The 20374-nt window shown below is 47.4% G+C and overlaps 1 protein-coding gene across 1 annotated transcript in view; it reads left to right on the top strand.

Annotated features, from left to right (window-relative positions):
• LOC117590288 (LIM/homeobox protein Lhx1) overlaps positions 1–20374 on the top strand; it is a 48031-nt gene that overhangs the window by 19999 nt on the left and 7658 nt on the right. Inside the window, exons 4-5 of the mRNA XM_034282773.1 lie at positions 15205–15395; positions 15534–15752. Coding sequence (XP_034138664.1) covers positions 15205–15395; positions 15534–15752 — 410 coding nt within the window. The remainder of the gene's footprint in view (positions 1–15204; positions 15396–15533; positions 15753–20374) is intronic.

Below are 20374 nucleotides of genomic sequence, written 5' to 3'. Positions count from 1 at the left end.
GCCTTACAATTGGGGGGCACATAATGACCCTTAAACGACCTCAACTCTTAAAGTTGCCTTCATTTGTTTTTATATTTTCGGCTGTTTTTGAGGCAAAAATCATTTTCTGTTGTTACTTTTATGATGCCCAACATGTTTATGAACCTCAAAGGCTGCTCTTTCTCCTGCTCCATATGTCCGCTTTCTCCTCATTCTCTTCCTCCATCCGATTCTTTCTGCTGTTCTTTATTGCTGTTTTTAATTAGGCGAAGTCCTGTATTTCCTTACGCCTACATTTTTTGTTTGGTCTTAACCACAATAAAGGGTCCATGGTCATATGAGCTCCATCTCGAAACTTTCCTTTCTTGTCTGGAACAGATGTTGCATTTCAGCTTTAAAGTCGACTTTCTGGCTTTCTGGCTTTGATTTTGTTGTGTATCGGAAACACTCTTATTAATCGATTTTTAATCGATTTTCAGTTCACTTTCCGATGGGGAGTTTTCACTTCGAATGCCTGTTCCAATATCATATAATCCGCTCTCTTTATGCCTCTTCCTACACTTTTACCTTTTTTTCTCCTTCTCTCTTCCCCTCCTCACTCCATCGCAGTGGCTCTCTGTTTGTGGCCACCACATGAAATATACCACAGATTTACGGTTGTCATTTTGTCGGCTGGTCACGTAATATAGTACTCTCCTCTTCAATGCCCTACACCGTAAATCGGTGTGGTTTTGCTGCTACGCCCTTGGCCGCACAGTCATGCCTCATGCCACATGCCACATGAAACCTCATCCCCTTCCTACTGCTCCTGCTCCTGCTGTTGCTGTTGCTGTTGCCGTTGCCTTGCGGTTGCCCATTTCTTCTTCTCCTCTAGGAGTTTTTGTTATTTTTATTTTTATTTTTATTTGCAGTTTCTGTGCTTTTTTTTCTGCAGCGATGGCAGTTTTTCCCTGCTGTTTTCCTCTGTTTTCTGCTCGAGTTTTCCGTTGTGTGTATGATTATATACATGTAAGATATATACCAGATCCGTACATATATCTATTTTTTGGTTTCCTTTTTCCTTTGCTTGAAAAGTTTATGGCAGCTGGCTGCTGGCTTGTGGGGCCTCCAGGGAGGGTTGCTGTGTGGGGCCTGTGGCTGTGGTCCAATCTGTAGCCCCCCCCCTCTCTCTCTCTCTCTCTCTGAGCCCCTGTGTGTTTTGACCAGGCCAAAACAAAACCAAAAGAAAAAAGAGTAACCAACAAACAAAAAAAAAAAGCGAAAACCGTTAAAGTTTATTTGACATTTACTTGGGCTATTTTTTATTTTTATGACTCTTTGGGTCTCGCTTTTTTTCCCCGAGACGCACATTGACTGACCACAATGCCACACATGCCCCCATCCACCTTACCCCTTTCCCCATACCCACCGCCCCTGTCTGCAACATGTACAGCCTCTCTTTCTGTTCTTTTTTGTTTTATGATTTTCTCTCTGTTTGGATCATAAATTTGCGGCTATTTTGGGGCCACGAATTTAATACTCTACCTCCGATGGATGGATGGATGGATGGATGGATGGTGGTGCGGTACGATAAACCCAAGGGGGCAAAGTGTTCACGGTGGGGGCATGCCTCACGGAGAGTTGTCAGCTTCTAACGCCTTTTCAACGCATTCGTAAATCATTGGGTCAACTATTTTCCATTACTTGTGGACTGGGGACCGTGGCGGCTGCAGGGACTATTGGCTGTGAGTGTGAAGGGGGCAGAGGTGACGGAAGTGTCGCCATTTTTGGATACAGGAAGTAAAAGTCAAAGAGAAAGGGAAAGTGGGGCAGCAGTGGGAGGATGGCAGTCCATAAATCAAGTGAATAATCGATGCGCACAAGTGAGTGTGTGTTGAATACCAAATAATATCCGCAGACGAATGAATGAATGCTAAAAGGAGGATGCTTAAAAGGTATTTCCCAGCCCTGAAGTATAATTTTGCCTCAAAGATAGATTGCTTTAAATATTTCTTCTTCGATTTTGGCACTCATTCTTTGAGCATTTTGCCTTACCCTGCCTTACCTTTCCTCTCATTCCGTAACGCCATAACAAAATTCCAATCATCATCGACTGCCGACAACAACCTGTCTCGTGCCCTGCCAATGCCACACTTGTCGCTGGGATATGGTTTATGGGGCATTTGCCGAAGCGAACGACTTGCGCGCCTTAATGACAAAACTCGTAACCAAAACACAAAACAAACAACATCTAAAAAAAGGGTCTCTCCCCAAAAACCATTTTAATGTCTAACTAAAACGAGGGACAGCAACAGCAACAGCAACAGCAGAAGGAGGAGTATGGAGAGTGGTGGACTGGTGCTGGGGCAACATGCTTTGATGATGTGTTGGGGCACAAATTACGACGAGCGACGAGAGGCGTTAAAACTAGAGCAAAAGAACCCCTCCCCCCCCAAAGAGTGACTCTTGACTGACTCTTGACTCTCGGAATGAACTCTCGTAACTCTCGCCATAAATCTCCAATCAAAAATTGAGTGCCCCGTAAACTGTTACAATGCCAAAACGGGGTGCAGGGGGCATCGGGCAGCGGGAAGGAGAGAACTTTTTGATGAGCAAACAAAACACGCAGAAGAAGTCTCTGATAATGAGAGAGGAATCGGTAAACCGAAGAGTGAGACAGACAGTTTCGGGGGTATCCTCATAAAAAGTACCTTTAAGTGCCGCCACTTTAAGGAGTTTTTACCAGAGAGAGAGAGCGAGAGAGAGAGCGAGAGAGAGAGAGAGATTTATGGGTACTCCTATCCCACCCCTTCTGCATCGTGGAATTCGTGTCATATTTCAAGCTTGGTCAAACATTTTTCACCAAAAAAAAAAAACAAAAAAAGACAGGGAAAACCCTAAAGAAAGCGAATGAAAACCCAAAGAAGGAAAGCAAGAGGAAAGAGGAGTACGAAGGAGGTAATAGCCTTTGGATACTCTTTTGGATGCGATGAAGGGCGCTTGGACATAATTTTCATAAGACGCGTAATGCAGCAGTGCCCCTCGGTCGAAAAAAATATGAAAACAGAGTGAATGTTAACTCCTAGGCATTCCATGGAGTTTTCTTATCATATCGAGCCGCTGAAAGGGTATCCAAAATGAGTATCGAAAAGGCAGCAAGAAAAGGAGGAAAGTAAATCCACACCGCAAGGCGTGGATGCCACCTACAAAGATGTCGCTGACAAACATGGCGCCCCAAACAGCTGTGGGCCAGAGGGCGGCAGAACAACCCCCGCCCTCGAGGGCTCCACCGAGAGATAAGCAGAGAGCCAGCGACAGCAACAGCAGCAGGCACTCGAAAAAAAAGGCGGTCCAGAGGCAAAAAAGCAAGCGAGATGGCAACAATCGAAGCCAAAAGAGAGACAGAAAGAGCGAGAAGGAAAGACTGAGTGAGAGAGAGAGTGAGGAAGATGGAGAGTGGAGAGTGGGGGGCAAACATCATGCTGGGGGATGGCTTCCTTTTTTGGCGGAGGATTTGGCAGCGTTGGCGGCTCACTGAGAAAACAAAAGCCCCGCAAGAAAAAAGAGCCAACAAGGAAAGCAAACAGGAGAAAAAGCAGAAAAGCAGAAGAAGCGAGAAACGAGAAACGAAACAAAAGAAGTGGATGCTGCAGGAGGGGTGGCAGAGGGTTGCGGCTGTGTTTTTGTGGGGAAGTGGGAAAGGCACAAATCCAACTGTCGAAACCAAAAGCACGCAAAAACTGCTGCTGCTGCTGCTGCTGCTGCAGGTGGCATTTGCCCCAAAGGGTCGGGTGGTGGGTGCTGGGGGCTGGGTGCTGGGGGGAGATATGCCACATTTTTCGGGGGTTGGCTCGGCTGTGTGACTCTTAAGGGTGCGACGTCGACTGTGAATTGAGGTTATGTATACAAAACGGAAACGGAAATGTGGCAGAGAGAGAGAGAGAGAGAGAGAGAGGAGTACTTTGTGTGTGTGTCTGTGTCTGTGTGTGCAAAATGATGTCTGCGAAAATGCCAGAAGGCAGAAGTATGGATGGTTGGGCCGGGGGTGCGCGGGGAATGCAGAAAGCAGGCTTTTCCCAACTGTCGAGGGACTGGCTTAAGGCTCTCTCTCTCTCTCTCTCTCTCTTAAAAAGCTTAGAAATACTGAAATCGATTTCGATTCTCTTATTGTGTTTCCCCAGTCTCCGCTCTGCTTCTTCTTGTTCCTCTCCTGCTCCTGGCTCTTCCTCTCTCTCTGTTTGTGCCATAAATAACACAACAAACAATGGGGAAAATGGCGAAAAATGGAAGCTCTCTCCCGCTCGCTCTTTAAGTTTTTCGTTTTTTTTTTTTTTGTTGTTTTGTCTGTGTGGCAGCTTTAAGTTTCGCTCTCGGGGTGGATGCTGCTGCTGCTCCTGCTCCTGCTTCGTCCCTTTTCTGGTTTTTGCTTATCGCCTGCGTTGAGATCTTTGCCATTGGTTCGCAGACACATAATTCATATATAAATAGGATGTACGCTGGGCTTGGGATTGCGATTGGAATACGAAGATGACAGAGGGGAAATAAAAGGAGTTGGGAGCTGGGAGAGTGGATGGAAGGTTGGTCCTTCAATCCCTTGGAAAGCTTGGGATTTGTTGAGCATTGTAGTGGCTTTTGGTTTTGCTTCTTGCTACCCACCCAAAAGGGGTATCCCAATATTGACACAAGTCATTCCCACTGCTTTCCGCATTCTGGAACTAAATGTTTGGCAGTGTCGGGGTCACCACATCATAGATATGCCACACTGAGGGGTCACCAAGCGCTAGACACTTTCTCCTGCATGGACAGTGAACTGAACCCATGGAACATCTGAATATTCGTATCACCTGGCAGCCAGCAGTCAACCGAAACATCGAAAGAGCGAGACCCACTTGTTGGATGGGGGAGGGGCCACCAAATGTTGCAGCAAATATGTGGCAGCCCCAACCCCAGCACCAGCAACAGCACCAACACCGCTGCGAGTCTCTTAACCTGTTCCACTGCCAAAGTTTACGACTAACGCGGCATCGCGTATACTCGTAGTACTCCAAATTCGAGGGGGCTTTGCTGTGTCGTCTGTTGTTGTCTTGAAAGCCCGCACTTGGTCGAGCATTTAATGTTTATTTTATTTTTAGTTTGGCTTTATTTTTTTACAGCCACTTCAAAGCTATTTTTAATGGGCTTTTACCCAACAGCTAACAGCCAGCGACCAGAGACTTGAACGGCGACTGCAGTTGGGTTTTTGGAACGGAATCGTGGATGTGCGCTGGGGACGAGGCCAAGACGAAACACATTTTTGTTTTTGTTCAGGCTTGACTTTGGACGGCGCGTCGTGGCACCTCTCTCAAACGGTTTGCGTAATGCGCGTGAAAATAAAGTTTTTTTTCGCTTGAAAAATACGTTAAACAGGCGGCTATAAATGACATAACAACGCCAGCAACACAAAACAACTTCAGGACCCGAGAACCGCCACAACGGGAGAGAAAGAGAACTTTTCCACGCATGAATCACATTGGAAACCGAAGCCGTAGCTGAAATGTAGCTGACTCAATGAGATCCAATGCATCGCTGACTCAGTCACCAGGGGCTCCAAGATAAGGTCTCGTCTCTCGTCTCTCGTCTCTCTCTCTCTCTCTCTGGAAACCTGTCAAACGATCAGTGAGGGCGGGGCAGAGCAGGGCAGGGCAGTGGGCCAAGTGGTGAAAATGAAAACTGGGTCAGGCCTCAAATGAATTTTCATGCCACAACGAAACACAAAACACTGTGACAGAGTTCCGTTCTGAGTTTTGAGGAGAGATCGAATGGTGATTACCGATTACCGCATGAATCACATGATAAAAGGCTGAGCCAGAGGCAGTAAATAGTCTCAAGTGTTGCACTAGGAATGTCTCTTGGTGCCCCGAAATTTGCGTTGCCCACTGCTTTAGTAAGTGGCAGCCACTTGCTGTTGCATCCGAGCGGGCATCCATCCCCGCTTGGGGCACAGCCACAACTCCCATCAAATGCACAATTCATTCGCGCATAAATTTGCGCACAGATTTTTACAGCTGCAGTCGTAAAATCCACGAAGCTGTGACAATTTCACGGCCGTTTCAGATTCTCTGCCCCAATACCATTCCCATTGCCATTCCCGGTCCAAAGCTTTTCGTCTCCTTTCGGTGGCCCACGGGCCGGCGCTATGCAAATGTCACAAATGATAAACGCAATAAACATAAATAAATAAAGCGCGTCGGGAGAAGAGGAGGCGCAAAGAGGGAGCCGCACCGGCCATAAAGTGCTCAGAGCAAGATGAAGTTGAAGTTGGGGAATTATGAGGAGGTACTGCCTTTTGTTGCTGCCTTATTTATTAGTGTCACAAATCGTTGGAGTTAAATCCCCTCACCCTGTCGTCTCTGGAGGGGTCTCTTCCGACTGTGCCCTTTTTGTGGCGTTTCGTAGGGGATATACCCTCTAAAAAAAGGGTATACCCTGTCCTGTGCTGCCAATTTTGCACACTTGCAAAACATTCATTGATATCGAATGGAATTATCTTGTTTCAAATGAAATGCATTTGGAAATAGTATCTTGCAATCATTCTCATCATTGCATCGGTTCAAAAAGCTTTGTGCAAAGGGTATCCGTGTCCTCTCATTCCTCTCATATTAAAGGTAAATGTACTCTCTTTTTGTATATATATATATTTTTTTTTGCTGTGTGCTTCGGTTTGCACGAGTCTTCTTATGTGTTAATCGATTTTGTTGTCGCTGTTGCTGCCGCTGGTCCGTCGGTTATTGTGGCTGTTATTTGTTGCTGCTGGTCAAGTTGTTGTTACCCCGTTGTTTATGGCCCCAACAATAAATTGTTTGTTGCCGCTTTGTGGCGGTGCGGTGCGTTTTCTTCCGCTAACAAATTTGTACCGTGATTTATAATTTTGAACTTTGGCCCTCGTTCTGTTTTTCTTCTTTTTTCTTTTTGTGTTTTTTTTCCGAATTTTCTGCATGCAATCCATCAACGAAAAAATATGTCAGAAATCTAGCAAGAGAACACACACACAACAGACTGACAGACACACAATTTATGGGGCAAACAAAGAGTAGGACAGAGGAAAAGGTCGGGAAATTCGCTTTGAAATTGATATTTTTTGACAGCAAACCCAAAATATCACACAAAGCAGAGGCTAAGCAAATGGCAAGGAAAAATCAATGGAAAATTAGAGTCAGTGGGTAAAGGGAAATACATATTTGAGTGCATATTTATGTGTCCCAACCGAGGGGCACTGCTGCATGATGCGTTACATTATTTTATTTTATTTGATTTTATTTGATTTGATTTGATCAACGGGAAATACTCCGAGTGTCGCTATGGCTATGCCCCCGTCTAAGAAAACAACTAATTCACTTTCACTTTTCACCCACACACACACACACACACACACACAAACACACGGCAAAGGCAAGAGCGTGCCGGATACTACATACAAATTTGGATAATCCCTAGGCCCCGCTTTTGCGGAAGATCAGTGACAGACAGATCCAGAGCCCGAGCCCGATCCCGATCCCGTCATTGGGTTTGCTTTTCTGCCTTGGCACGCAATAATCAGGGCCTTTTGTCATGAGACCACAAAATCCAACCTCAAGAGTGGTTGCTGCTGCTGCTCCGCTCGGTTCTCGGTTCTCGGTTCGGTTTCTGTTTTTAATCCGTAAAAAGATCTGTTTTACAAATCCCCTGACGGGGTATGGCTGGTTCGATGGATCGTTTGCTGGATGGATGGATTCATAATCTAGGCGCGCTGATCTCTGATCTCCCAGCCGATCGCGTGGGCAGGTAGACAACGAAAATTGTGTCGTTCGTCTTGCGGATCTTTTCTGGGTTTTCTGCTGTTGTGTTTGTTGTTTTTGTTTTTCGGTTCGATGCTCGGCTTAGGCTCGCTTTTCGACACTTTGTTTGGCACGGTTTAAGCCAATTGTTAATCGCGGAATGGCAATGGCATTGCCGATGGCTGCAAAGAGCAGAGCGACCTGGATTCAAATTCACAATTCACATCCAGGGGAAGGGACAGGAGACAGTGACAGTGACAGAGGCAGGAGCAGGGGCAGGGGCAGGGGCTATAATCCCAATTGACAAAAGTCAACAAAGCGCATCAATTCATTTACAATTCATGCAGATGCCACACCGTCGCTCAGCGTTCGTGCCCCTTTGTGTGTGCTTGTGTGTGGTCGGTCGTCGTGTTCGCGTTGTCAACATATTTGTCAGGGATATGATATGATGTCCTATATATACACAGATGCATGTGCATATATACAAATTTAGGGATTGGTGCGCCAGGCATTGCCTAGGACTTCTGGTTGAGGGTTTTGTGCTCACAAAAATGTCTCGCTGGGCTTTTGCTATTTTTTACTGCTAAAATCAGCTAAAATCATGTTCTTGCCAATGGAATATGCCAGATAATTCTACTTGAGTTTAGCATTGAAGAAACTTAAATAAACTTAAAGGTTCTCTTCATTTTGCCCAAATAAATAAATATAAATCACTTGAAATAGATTTGCTGAAATCTTTAAATGTGCAAATTAAAATCGTGTAAGAGTTTGCCATTAAAGAAACTTCAAGGCGAGGAAGGATGTTTGTTGGTGTTCAATTTCTGTTAAAATGTTGAACTTTCGAGTCGCTTAGTTGAAATTTGTATCCGCTCTCCTGTGGATTTTCACATTAAATTGTTTCCAAGTGTTCCTGCAAATTCCTTTCATTGGGCAAATACCCGAAATGAGGTGAGAGACCAGCCTTTCCCTTTCTTTTGTTTCCCTTCCTTTCCGCCACTTCTTATCATTTCTTTTGCTTTTGCTCTTGCTTCTCGTTCTGTTCCTTTCTTCGTTGCTTCTTTTTAGACGCCATTTTGTTGATGCCTTGCCTCCTCCTCCTGCTGTCCTGCTGTCCTCCTGTCAGTTGGTTCGTCGCTCAGCAAAGGAGTTCCACCTTTTGGCTCCAGTGTTGCACGGGGTCCTGCTCCTGCTCCTTCTCCTGCTCCTGCTGCTGGTTTTGCTTGTTGTTGCTGCTTTCTGTGTGGCAGGCGCGTTGAAATGAAAGAATAACACAACAGCACAAAGAGCCGCAGAGAGAGAGAGAGAGAGAGAGGGAGAGAGAGCTACAAGCACAATAAAAATAAAAATAACAAAACGCTTTTCGGAAAGGAAGGAGGACAGGAGCGGGGCAGGCAGTGTGTAGGCCTTTTGGGAAAAGGCGCAACTTTGGTATCAATTTCAGGCGCAAAGGAAAAAGGATGAATGTCTGTATGTGTTTATATATAAGAAGCAGCAGCAGCAACAACAACAACAACAACAACAGCACAGGGAACACAATTTTAAATATAAAACAGGAGCAGCAATGGAAATGGAAAACGGTGATGCCAGGATCCAGGAGGTGAAATCCTTTTTGGCACAGCTCAACGCGCTCGCAACAACGGTGGTGTGCGGCCTCTCTGCCTGCCAAATCCTGTTGCTTTAGGCAGGAGATACAACAACAACAACAACAACAACAAGCGAAAAGGGTCCTTGCCATGGCCTCTGCATTCCACAGTGTTCCTGTAAAACACAACAACATAACAGGAACCAAAAAAAAGGATCACTTTACAAATGCCCACAAAATGCGGCCGGTTTTACTTGTCGCTTGTGGCAATGGCCCCTGCCCCGCATGTGGCATGCAACATACAAATATACACAACACAAGCGGCGAGGTAACAGAGCGTACTCTTCGTTTATCCAACAGCAGAGAAAACAACAGCAAAAAAACAACAAGAAACAAGAAAGGAAACCAACCAACCAACCAACCCCTTGGACTCCCATTCGCTCGTTAGAGGCTGAGGCTGAGGCTGAGGCTGAGCCACGGCCATTCATAAGATATTCGGTTTTGTGATATTTTTGCGATGGTTGAAATGTTTTTGTAGCCGTTGTCTTTCGTAATGCCAATCAAAACACAGAGTTTTCTTTCGTGGCATGGGGCATGGCATTCGATGCCTTTGGCGGTGTGCGATTTGTTAGCCAAAAGATGGAGAAACGAAACGGATGCCTAGAAAGACCATGGAGAATATGGCCAACTAAGATCGAGATGAAATGTGTGAAAAAGTAAGAAAATGCTCTGTCTTAAACTTTAAATTAAATCCTCGCTTCCCTCTCTCCCAGTGTGGCTGAGCAGTTGAGGCTAAGCAGCGGGAGGAACGAGTGTCGGGTGACCCTACTGGTTAGTGTTTTTTTAGGTTTGAAGCTTGAAGTATGTCTGTGGCATTTAGTGGCAACGCATGTCAAGGTCACACACACACACACCGAGGGTAAAAGAGAGCCTCTACTCTCTCTCTTTCTGCTTGGTTTGTGCCCCTCCGGTCATTGGTAATGAGTGTCCGAAAGCTGTCCAAAACTTGCTGCTTCTCCTCAAGTTTCTGACTCGTCTTTTGTGGCAGCTTGCACTTAATTTCTTTCTGTGTGTCTTGCGTGCACAGACATTTAAAATTTATAGACAAACATCACCACCCACTGCAGCCCCCCCCGCTGTACATGCTTGGCACAACTCCTTCTGGTGCTGCTTCATGCCCCATGCCACTGCTTTCGTGCTGCTTCATTCACTGGAACTCTTGCCCCTCTCTGGCCACTTGGCATGCTGTTCAGTCAAGTGGAAACACACAACCCCCTGGCTGTCCCTTGTCCCGTGCCACCCACCGCAGCCCACACCCCAAATATGGGGTTCCTTCCTCAGTGCCTCAAGCTGGAGCTGAAGGAGCGAACGGAACGAAGGGTGCCACGATTCTCTCTCTCTCTCTCTCTCTCTGTCTTCATGCTTTGATGCGGCATTACAAATTGTTGTGGCATTTGCTGTTGTTGCACCCTCGCAAATAGTTGCACACACACACACCGGCAAAACATTTGTTTAATTCATTTGTCGTTGCCTTGGCTTTGGCTTTGGCTTTGGCTTTGGGCTCCCAAAAGTTTCCAGAACCTCCACACGGGATATCTGTCTCAGGGGATTCCGTCGGGGGCTGCCATCGCCATAGCCGTCGCCGTCGCCGTCGCCGCTCAAAGTGTCAGAAACAGTTTTTGAGTTTTTGTGACTTTGACTTTTGATGATGTTTTCAGTGGAGCTCTCTATAGAGAGCAATGGGGCAGGGCAGGAGGCAGCAGAGGTCTGCAACTTCGTATTGTTTGGCACTTTAGAAGCAAACAATAAACTTCGTGAAGTTCGTGGAGTTGAACTGGGCAAATCCTTACAGAAAACCCCGAGGCCACAGAAGAGCCAAAGCGAAAGGGGATCAACTTTTGATACCCCGAACACCGAAAGGTACCACTTTTCAATGGCCAATAACGCGGCTGTTGAAGCACTTAAAGAGTTGAGTTTCATTTTTAAATGTTTGTTGAATGTTAATCATGGCGCTAGGATTGTGTACTTGAAATATTTTGATTTATTTTGCAGCCACTTCTTGGGTTTTAATCGCAAAACATTTCAGAATTCAATCACTCCCCCTGAATGACTTGTCAATCGGTTATGGAATCGGCCCAGAGATGGAATTGCATAACATTTTCCACCCGATGACAATTTTTTGTTTGCTTGCGCAACTGTCATGTGGCAGAGAGGCAGAGGCAGAGGCTGAGGCAGAGGCGAAAGAAGAGCTGCAGACAGACACACACAGAATACACATGAATGCAGGATGAGAGACAGGCAGTCAGGGGATTAGAGTCGTCGTCCACTAAGCCGCGAGATCGGGGTGCGGCCTGCATCTGGGAATGGGAATGGGAATGGGTATGGCAATGGGAGACTTGTGGCAGCAGCAGAAACGTCAGCGAACGTCAATGTGGATGGCATTCAATGTAAATCCCACAGCCAAGACGGAGACCATAAGTATCTGTATCTGTGTCTCTCATGTATCCCGTCTGTCTGTCTTTCGGTCTTTCGGTCTGTCGGTCTGTCCCGTGTGTGTGACAATTCAAATCAGCAACGCACTGACAGGAATTAACCTAATTTTACAGCCAACAACTTCGAGGAACGAACTCCACTCCATCCTTGGCAGCTTCCACTCCACTCCACACTCCCCACTCCCCACACGGTCTCGCGTTGCATGAATGGAATGAAGAGGCAGGAACGTTGCGAGTTGCGAGTTGCGAGTTGCGAGTTGCGACGGCAAACGACTTTCAGTATGCGCTCATGTAGAAAATCCAGCGATCTGTTCCACGTCCCATGCCGCATTCTTCATGCCGCACTACGTTGTGCACTTAATAGTTGCCCATAAACACGAAGGAATCCCAGTGCCTCCTTGTGGCACGCTACTCTGTGGAGCAGCGTCGCTCGAGTCGCTTTTCTTTACTGTTTTTGGCAGGGGGGGAAGGCAAAGGGCAGCCAAGGGAAGGTTCGTTCTACCCCGTCAGAGTGGAGTCGATTTTTCTGCATCGTGAACCACATGATGCAAAACTAATTCGAAATTAATGTGTGTGCGCTTTGTCTATGTCGATTTGGGGGGTTACAAAAGAGGGTGGCACTGCCAGTGGCAGTCCTCCCCCCCCTTTCCCTTTCGCTTGAGGAAGCTGCTCCTGCCGCAATGACAGGTAGATTCGATTCACGTGACACAACTATTTCCAGGCGAGTGGAAGCAGCGCGGGTATCGGCATTGGCTTGGGGCCCACATTGCGACTACTTAATGATGCGAGCCACAAGGAACAGCCCACGGGGGAGTGAGGAGTAAAGCAAGTGCTCCTTGCAGAGGTGCAACTGTCGCTGTGTGTCGCACTTGTGGCTATGCAAACAGATGATGCCAGAGACGCCTTCCGCGGGGTCAAAGTGGTGAGGCAAGGCGCCTTTGTTTATTTATCTGCCTGTCTGTTTGCCTAACTGTCAGTCAGAAAATGATGCTGTTGCTGATGCTGCACTTGTTCGTCTTCCTGCCGCTGGTTGGGATGTTTGTCTAGGACAAACAGGACAACAGAGTACAGAGTACAGAGTACGGAGGGGTTGGGGGCGGTACAGGGCGCCCCCGCAGAGGTTACTGAAATATTTTTCTGAGCGGAAAAATGAGTGTTTGAACTTTTCTATGGCTGCATGGGAGGGGGGAGGTGGGAATGCCTGCCACCCCCTTTTGGGCGAGGGTTGCTCCTGCTGCTTCGAATGGCATAATTGCTATTGCTACAACAACAATTACAAACAACAACTGCTTGTGGCAGAAGGGGGCAAGCGGCAGAAGGTCTCTCTCTGTTGCCGCGTCGCTCTCCCTGTGCCTGTGGCTGTGGCTGTGGCAGCAACGGTTTTTGTGGCAATCAAATGAAGTGTTCCTGAATGGTTTTCAAAGTTAATTTGAGTGATGCTCTCGAAAGCGCCGAGCTGTTGTTGCTGCCGCTGCTTGTTGCAAGCTGTTGCTGCTGCTGCTGCTGCTGCTGGTAGTGACAACCCTCAACCCCCTCCACCCTGAAGCCGTGTGGCAACTCTGCTTTCTGGGTCTCTGGTCCGCGTGTTTATTAACATGTGTTTACAACACAACTTGAAGCGCTGGCAGCGCCCTACCCTCCTGCCACCACCCATATGGAATGGCATCGAATCGCAGTTGGGCTGGGTTTGTGGCTCTGTGTGGCATGTGGCATGTGGCACTGGCGAGTAAAGACCAAAGCGATGCTGGTAAACACTTGAAATTTCCGTTTCGTTTGTTCCATTGGTGGTTGACGGTGGCTCGTCTCACGGGTCTCACTGCGGGTCAATTGTCCCAAACAGAGACACACACAAAGAGAGAGGGCCAAAGGACTTGTGGCACAACTCTTGGAAATTGGATTTAAGTTTTAGGTCACCCAACGGGAGTTTCTTAAATGTTCTTGTTTGCACTGAAAACAATTCAACAAATTCTGGATTCATCTTTTACAGGTACAATTTGATGAGCAAATTCTATGACAAATAAAAAATAGAACGCCGAAGCTCTGTGGATCACTTTGGTCTCTTATGCGGAATAGATTTCAATGAACCTTTGGTTTTTGTTACCAAAAGCCAAGAGCCTAATCTGTAGGCTCAAGAGATGATGTCCAATCTGCCAAGCAATGCTTTTGGTTTCAACGGATGACTTGATGATGATGATGACTGCAAGGCAGGCAGTCAGCCAGCCAGGATGATGACTGTGCCTCATCATCATTATGATTATGATTATGATTATGATTGTGGTCATCATAGCTCAGGTCTCGTCTCGACATCACATCAGCCTCATCCTCTCATCTGTGAGGCTCAGAATGCGTTAAGCTTTTGGATCTCCTGGCGCTAGTTTGACAGGTGGCAGGAATAGGAATAGGAATCGGAGGAGAGGCACCTGGGTCTCGGTTTAATGGGTTTTCCCCCCTACCTCCCTGCTGGTATTGCTGCTGCTGTTGTTGTTGTTGTTGTTCCTGTTGCTTGCAACCTAATTTGCGGCATATGCCCCTTCAGAGCGAAGCAACGAAGCAACGAAGCAACCTACCCCCTGGTGGATGAATAGATGCGGATGGATGGATGGGATGCACATCGGTCTGTCGCTTGGTCGCATCTGGTGCGGATTAGATTATGCATAATAAAGTGTAATTTATTTTTGGCAAGTGCCTTGCGAGAAAGAACTGTCCCAAGGGGTCTCTGCCTCTCAGAGTTGAAGTCTCTGGGGCTGTCTGTCAGGTGTCCCCCCGGGGACCAGTTGTGTGCGGCACTGGCAGAGATTCATTCTCCCATTTCGGGGGTTGTGTCTCTGCTGCTGCTGCTGTCTGTGACGCCAGATAAAGACAATCGAATCGAGCGATTGCCATGAGTGACACGTTTCAACACACAGCCCAATGCGTCTCTTCTGGCTAGTGGCAGGTCTCGTGGCGTGGCGCTTATCTGGAGCAGAGAGTGCAGCAGGACGGACAGGGACGCGTGTCAGCATTTTGCATGGCCCACAGATCAGACCAGGTCTGCCGAGTCCCTAATCAACTTATATAGGCATCAGCAGTTGACACGTGCCCCCAGTGGCTGTGTGGCTGTGTGGCTGTGTGGCAGGCAGGCAGGCAGCTACTTAGACCATGAAATGGCGACACGTGACCAAAACTGAGAGGAGAATCAGAGCGTCGTTTACGGCTTATGCCCGCACAAATATTATTTATTGCAATTGTATTTTAAGTGCCTCTCAATGGGTGGAAGGCAGGAAGGAACGAACATGACACAATAACTAGAAGTCCTCCTTCTGCCATTTGTTAAGCCAATTTGTACTCATCCTCTCCACTCCACTCTCTCTTCTCTCTCTCTCTCTCTCTCTGTCTGTAGATTCATTAATGGGCTCGGCGAGCGAAGACGATGACGATGATGATCCGCCGCATTTGCGGGCCACGGCACTTGGATTGGGCGTACTCGGACCGAATGGCCCAGACTCAGCGGGTGGACCGCTTGGCACATCGGATATATCAGTACAAAGCATGAGCACCGATAGCAAAAATACCCATGACGACTCAGATCAGGTAAGAGCTCACATCAGTCGATCATTAAATTGTTGCTTAAGGAAAGGGAGCTCCCTCCCACTCTCTCTCTCTCTCTTGATTAATGATTGGCAAATGATTATGAGCTTCAATCTCTCTCCTCTCTCTCTCTCTGTGTAGGGCTCCTTGGATGGGGATCCGGATGGTCGCGGCGATTCACAGGCGGAGAACAAAAGTCCCGACGATGCCAATGGTTCGAAGCGTCGCGGTCCCCGCACCACCATCAAGGCCAAACAGCTGGAGGTACTGAAAACGGCATTCAATCAGACACCGAAACCGACACGCCACATTAGGGAGCAACTGGCCAAGGAAACGGGACTGCCCATGCGCGTCATACAGGTGAGCACAGGTCCAAAATCGCAACGCCACAATCCCATTCGCTGGTGTTAACAGGGACAAGGCGACCCCTGACTCACGTACGCCCGTACGCCCGTACGCCCGTACTCCCTGCTGCAGCGCTCACTGTTAGCTGCCAGCTCAAAACGAATCAAACGAAATCATCAGTCCATCATTGTCTAAAGGATTGCCATGGATGGCCAGGGATGACCATCGTCTGTTCTTGTTTCTGTTTCTGTTTCTGTCTTGCTTGGAGAAAGTTTCCGGCTTGGGCTTTGATGGCATTGAAATCTGTGTTGGATTTTGTTGGATTATCACAAGATAAACCCTTCTTTGGAGACAGGAAGAGCCAGAGTTGGGGGCAGACAGTGCTTTAACGACGATCGGCTATGTTTTAGTCCACAATGCGGCCTGGCCTCTAAGTGGTGTACCCGGTCTGAGGCTGGGGTTTCATCAGCATAAAAAAGGCATAAATTAAACGCGCTTTGACTGGCAAATGTTTAAACTAAAGCAAACGCGGTCACCGCACCGCTTCAACAAATAAAACAAACAACAACGAAAATCATAAAAAATAGTCGGACGCGATTTTTCAACGTTGTGCGCCGTGCCGCCTTGCCGCCGTGCCGCCGTGCCGCCTTGCAACGCTTCATTGCTTTGGCCTTTTCGATGGGAGACCAAAAGCAAAGCCAGAGCCAAAACCAAAACCAAATACAATAAAAATAAAATTAATGTCTGTCCGAAAAGAGAGCGAAAAGCAAACTGAATGAGTGGGGCGGTGGTCGTTGTGGCAGCGTGGGCGTGGCAGAGCATTAAAAACGGAAGTTCAATGTTCGCCATGCAACATCCCAGTCCCCAATACCCAGTCGCAGTCCAAGAGACAGAGCCCTTTATATACATATGCCAAAGGAATACAAATTCCATAAAAAAGAAAGGAAAATAATAGCAGCAGAAGAAGGATCTTCCCCGCTAGCTCCTAACAGTGAGAAGCGCAAGGAAAGGCAGCAAAATGTAAAGTTGCTGTTAGCTAACATGCAATGTTAAATGTCAACTCGCTCCTAACAGTGGGGAGGGCAAAGACAGTCAGCAAAATGTTTGTTTGCTGTTAGCTAACGTGCAATGTTAAGTGCCTCCTCGCTCTTAACAGTGAGACTGTTCTGTTAACATGCTATGTTAAGTGCCCCCTTCGTCCTAACAGTGGGGAGGGCAAAGACAGTCAGCAAAATGCTAAACTGCTGTAGCTAACATGCAATGTTAAGTGCCTCCTCGCTCTTAACAGTGAGACTGTTCTGTTAACATGCTATGTTAAATGTCCCCTCGCTTCTAACAGTGAGGAGCGCAGAGAAAGGCAGCAAAATGCTAAACTGCTGTTAGCTAACACGCAATGTAAAGTGCATGTCCGAAGCGCTTGCCATCGTGTGTGAAAGTCGCATAGAAAATGAGTCTTCCGTCGGCGGATTATGTGAATAATGGATTTTCTTTTATGGGATTTAGGCAGGCTAAGCCTCGTGGAGCAGCTAACAAATTGTGCAAAATCCAAAGTGGATATCATAATCATTATCCAAGGCAGCCGCGAGTCGCGACTACTAATTGCGGAAGCATTTTTAAAGTAGCAAAACTTAAGTGGAGGCAAAAGACTGGACGACTGCGGCGATTCCCAGGCACGACTCTTGATCTGCTATCCATCATCTGCTCAGAGGTGGGAACCATTGACAGCTAGCAAACTAGCGAGCAACTCCTCCACGCTCCTTTCTCCGCCTTTCTCTGAATCCTAATCAAGTCCTTTCCCCCCCCCCCCCACAGATGTTGTGCTGTGCTGTCAAGGATATCCGCAGCATGTGTTCTGGATGCCTCAACAACATCATTAGGTTCGTGTTTGCCAGAACAATGGCAACGAGCAGTGGTTGGAATTTATGAAATTTAGGAATGCACCTTGCACCTAGCACCATAGCCATAACCATAACCATAACCATTACCGTAACCATAGCCGTTCAGCAGGTTGTCCCCCTCCTGCTCGCTGCTGGCCACACAGCTGTTTCAGCCCAAAAACCGATTCAAATTCGAATTCTAGTGCTTAACGGGGATTACGCAGGCGCAACGAGCCATTGGCTTGTTGTCTGCCCCATAAGTCTCTTGGTTTCGGTGTTCCGTGTTCGGTGTTCGGTGTTCGGTGTCTGGCCCTTTGATGTGTCATTGGTTACAGTTAAAGGATATTTAGGCGGCATTCCTTTCTTCTGTTTCTTCTGTTTCTGCTGTTTCTGCTGTGCCGTGTGTCCGATTCCTTGGGTTATGTTCTCTTCTGTTCTGCTCTTCTCGAAAAGGCGACAAGTGTGACACAATCAACACCTCTTTACAGCCTCTCTCGTGGAACGGAGGGGGGCGACCCAAGTGCCAGTGTGTGCTGTGTGGTGTCCCTCTTCAGATCTAAACGAAAGTGACAAATGCCAACAAGTTGAAGTTGAAGAGGAGGCAACAGCATCAGATCTTAATCGTCTCACGAGACGATGATCGGTGCGGAGACAGAGACAGACACAGACACAGACACAGAGAGAGAGACATCTGTGAGCTGTCAGTGGCAGGGGAGAACACATTTGCATCTTCATTAAAGAGATGTGTTTGCTGCACACTGCAGCACATATCAAGCGTATCGAATGTCCATCCCCCCCAATATATTCGGATGGGAGCTTCCAGCTGATTTCCATGGAAAGTAGCACCCACTTTCGGGGGCCGAAAACTCTCTGGCTTGTCTTTGAGTAACCCGATCCCGTGGTGGCATCAAAGACTTTTTGAGCAGTTCGTCAGCAGCTCATCAACTGAGCAGCGGGCGATGGACCGACAGAGAGAGAGAGGGAGAGGTCCAAAAGATGTCAACAGGGAAATTTGTACAGCTCCACAGCTCTGCAGAGCCCCAACCCATTCCCCCCACTCGAGTCGAGTTGAGTCAAGTCGAGTGACCGCCTGCTGTGAGTTTTATAATAAATTTTACAACAACAAAAGAGCCACAGAAGAGCAGAAGGGGCACGCTCGGGCAGAAGCAGCACCAGCAGCCACAGTCTGGCCAAGGGTGGCGAGGGGGCATGACACAGAAAAAAAAGAAATAACTTCTTAAGAACTTTTGCCGACGTCCCGCGCCACGGGACAGAAGTTTAGTTGCACGGGGGCCCCACGTTGGGCGCCAACACAAACATTATTTCTCCCCTCCTCCTTCCACTGCTCCTCCTTTTGGTCTTTCCTTTTCTTCGATTTCCTTCAGTTCGCCTCGAACTTTGACATGGAAGAGGTTGAACGGTCGTCTGGGGCACTTCAAAGGTAGTCATAGATCAAGAAACTTGACCAGACTCCCTCCAACAAGCCACAACAACAATGTGTTGTGGTACAGTGTACGCCAGTGCTGTAAGGCAGAATCAAACCAAAAGTAAAGATGGCAAAAAACGAGTGCCCGAGGACCGCTTTGCTTGGACGAATACGGATTCGATCTTCTTTCAGTATTCAATTGCGTTGCGACAACAGCAACGTCTCACAACGTTCCCTCTCGCTTGCCTTTGCACTGGCACACATTTGCCCTACCATGGGACGCTGAATCAAAATGCTTCACTTCATTTTCCAACAATTATTGGCACGCACTGTGAGGGACAGTCAGTAATGAGGCTCACCTCGTTGTCATTGCCTTAAGCCCCGATGGAATAAAACAAAGAGAACAAAGAGTGCGGCTTCCCCATTTGGATAATTGATAGAAAGATAGTGCCACTGCCATATAGATATGACGCTGCCGTCCAATCAATCCATTCAACCCATTCAATCCATTCAAATGATGAACGTTTCTCAAGCTTCAAAGCTTCAACCTGTTGTCCCCCGACTATGGCACTGCCGTGGTTTCTTTTTCTTTCTTTGTGTTATTTTTTTGTGTGGTGCTTCGCTCCATTTAAGCTTTGAAAAATTATAAACAAATAAAAACAAATGGGGGGATATGGGACTGGGGTTGTGGGATGTGTGGGGAGGGGGCAGGGGTTCCTCCGTTCGCTGAGAGGGGGAAATCACACAGTCGACGAAGCAGCTCAACTAATTTTTAATGTGGCATGCGCGCTGCCTGGCGCCACAGTCACAGATTTAAAGCCAGATTCCAGATTCAGAGACAAAGCCAGCCCCCAAAGGTCTCAGCAACAGCAACGTTTGAGCCGCAGATACAAAGATACAAAGATACACATGCGATGCGGATGCGAGTCGTCGGACATTTGTCAAGTGCCGCAGACAATGCAGAGGCGTTTATTTGTCAACCGAATCAGAAACATATTCGAGAGCATTTCCAGCCCATGATTTACATACCTACAGTCGGTCGGTCGGTCGGTCGGTCCGTCGCTTGTCGTTTTCCCCTTTATTTTTTATCAGAGCTAAGATTTATAATAATTTTTATTTGGATTCGTTTTCTGTTTGGGTTCGGAAGTTGACAAATTTGTTCAACTTTATTTTCGTGTAGAGTTTTCGTTTCAGTTTTCAGTTTTCAGTTTCTGTTTTATGGCTCTTTGATAGCTGAACTAATTAGTCAAGAGCAACAGCAGCAGCAGGAACAGCAAAATGTATCTTCAGACGATGGTAGCCAGCCAGCCCCCCCCCCCCCCCCCCCCCCCCCC

This window comes from Drosophila guanche, unplaced genomic scaffold (genome assembly GCF_900245975.1).
Source record: "Drosophila guanche unplaced genomic scaffold, DGUA_6, whole genome shotgun sequence".
NCBI classification, from domain to species: domain Eukaryota; kingdom Metazoa; phylum Arthropoda; class Insecta; order Diptera; family Drosophilidae; genus Drosophila; species Drosophila guanche.
The sequence above is the reverse complement of the archived record's forward strand: the minus strand, read 5'-3'. Positions and strand labels throughout refer to the sequence as shown.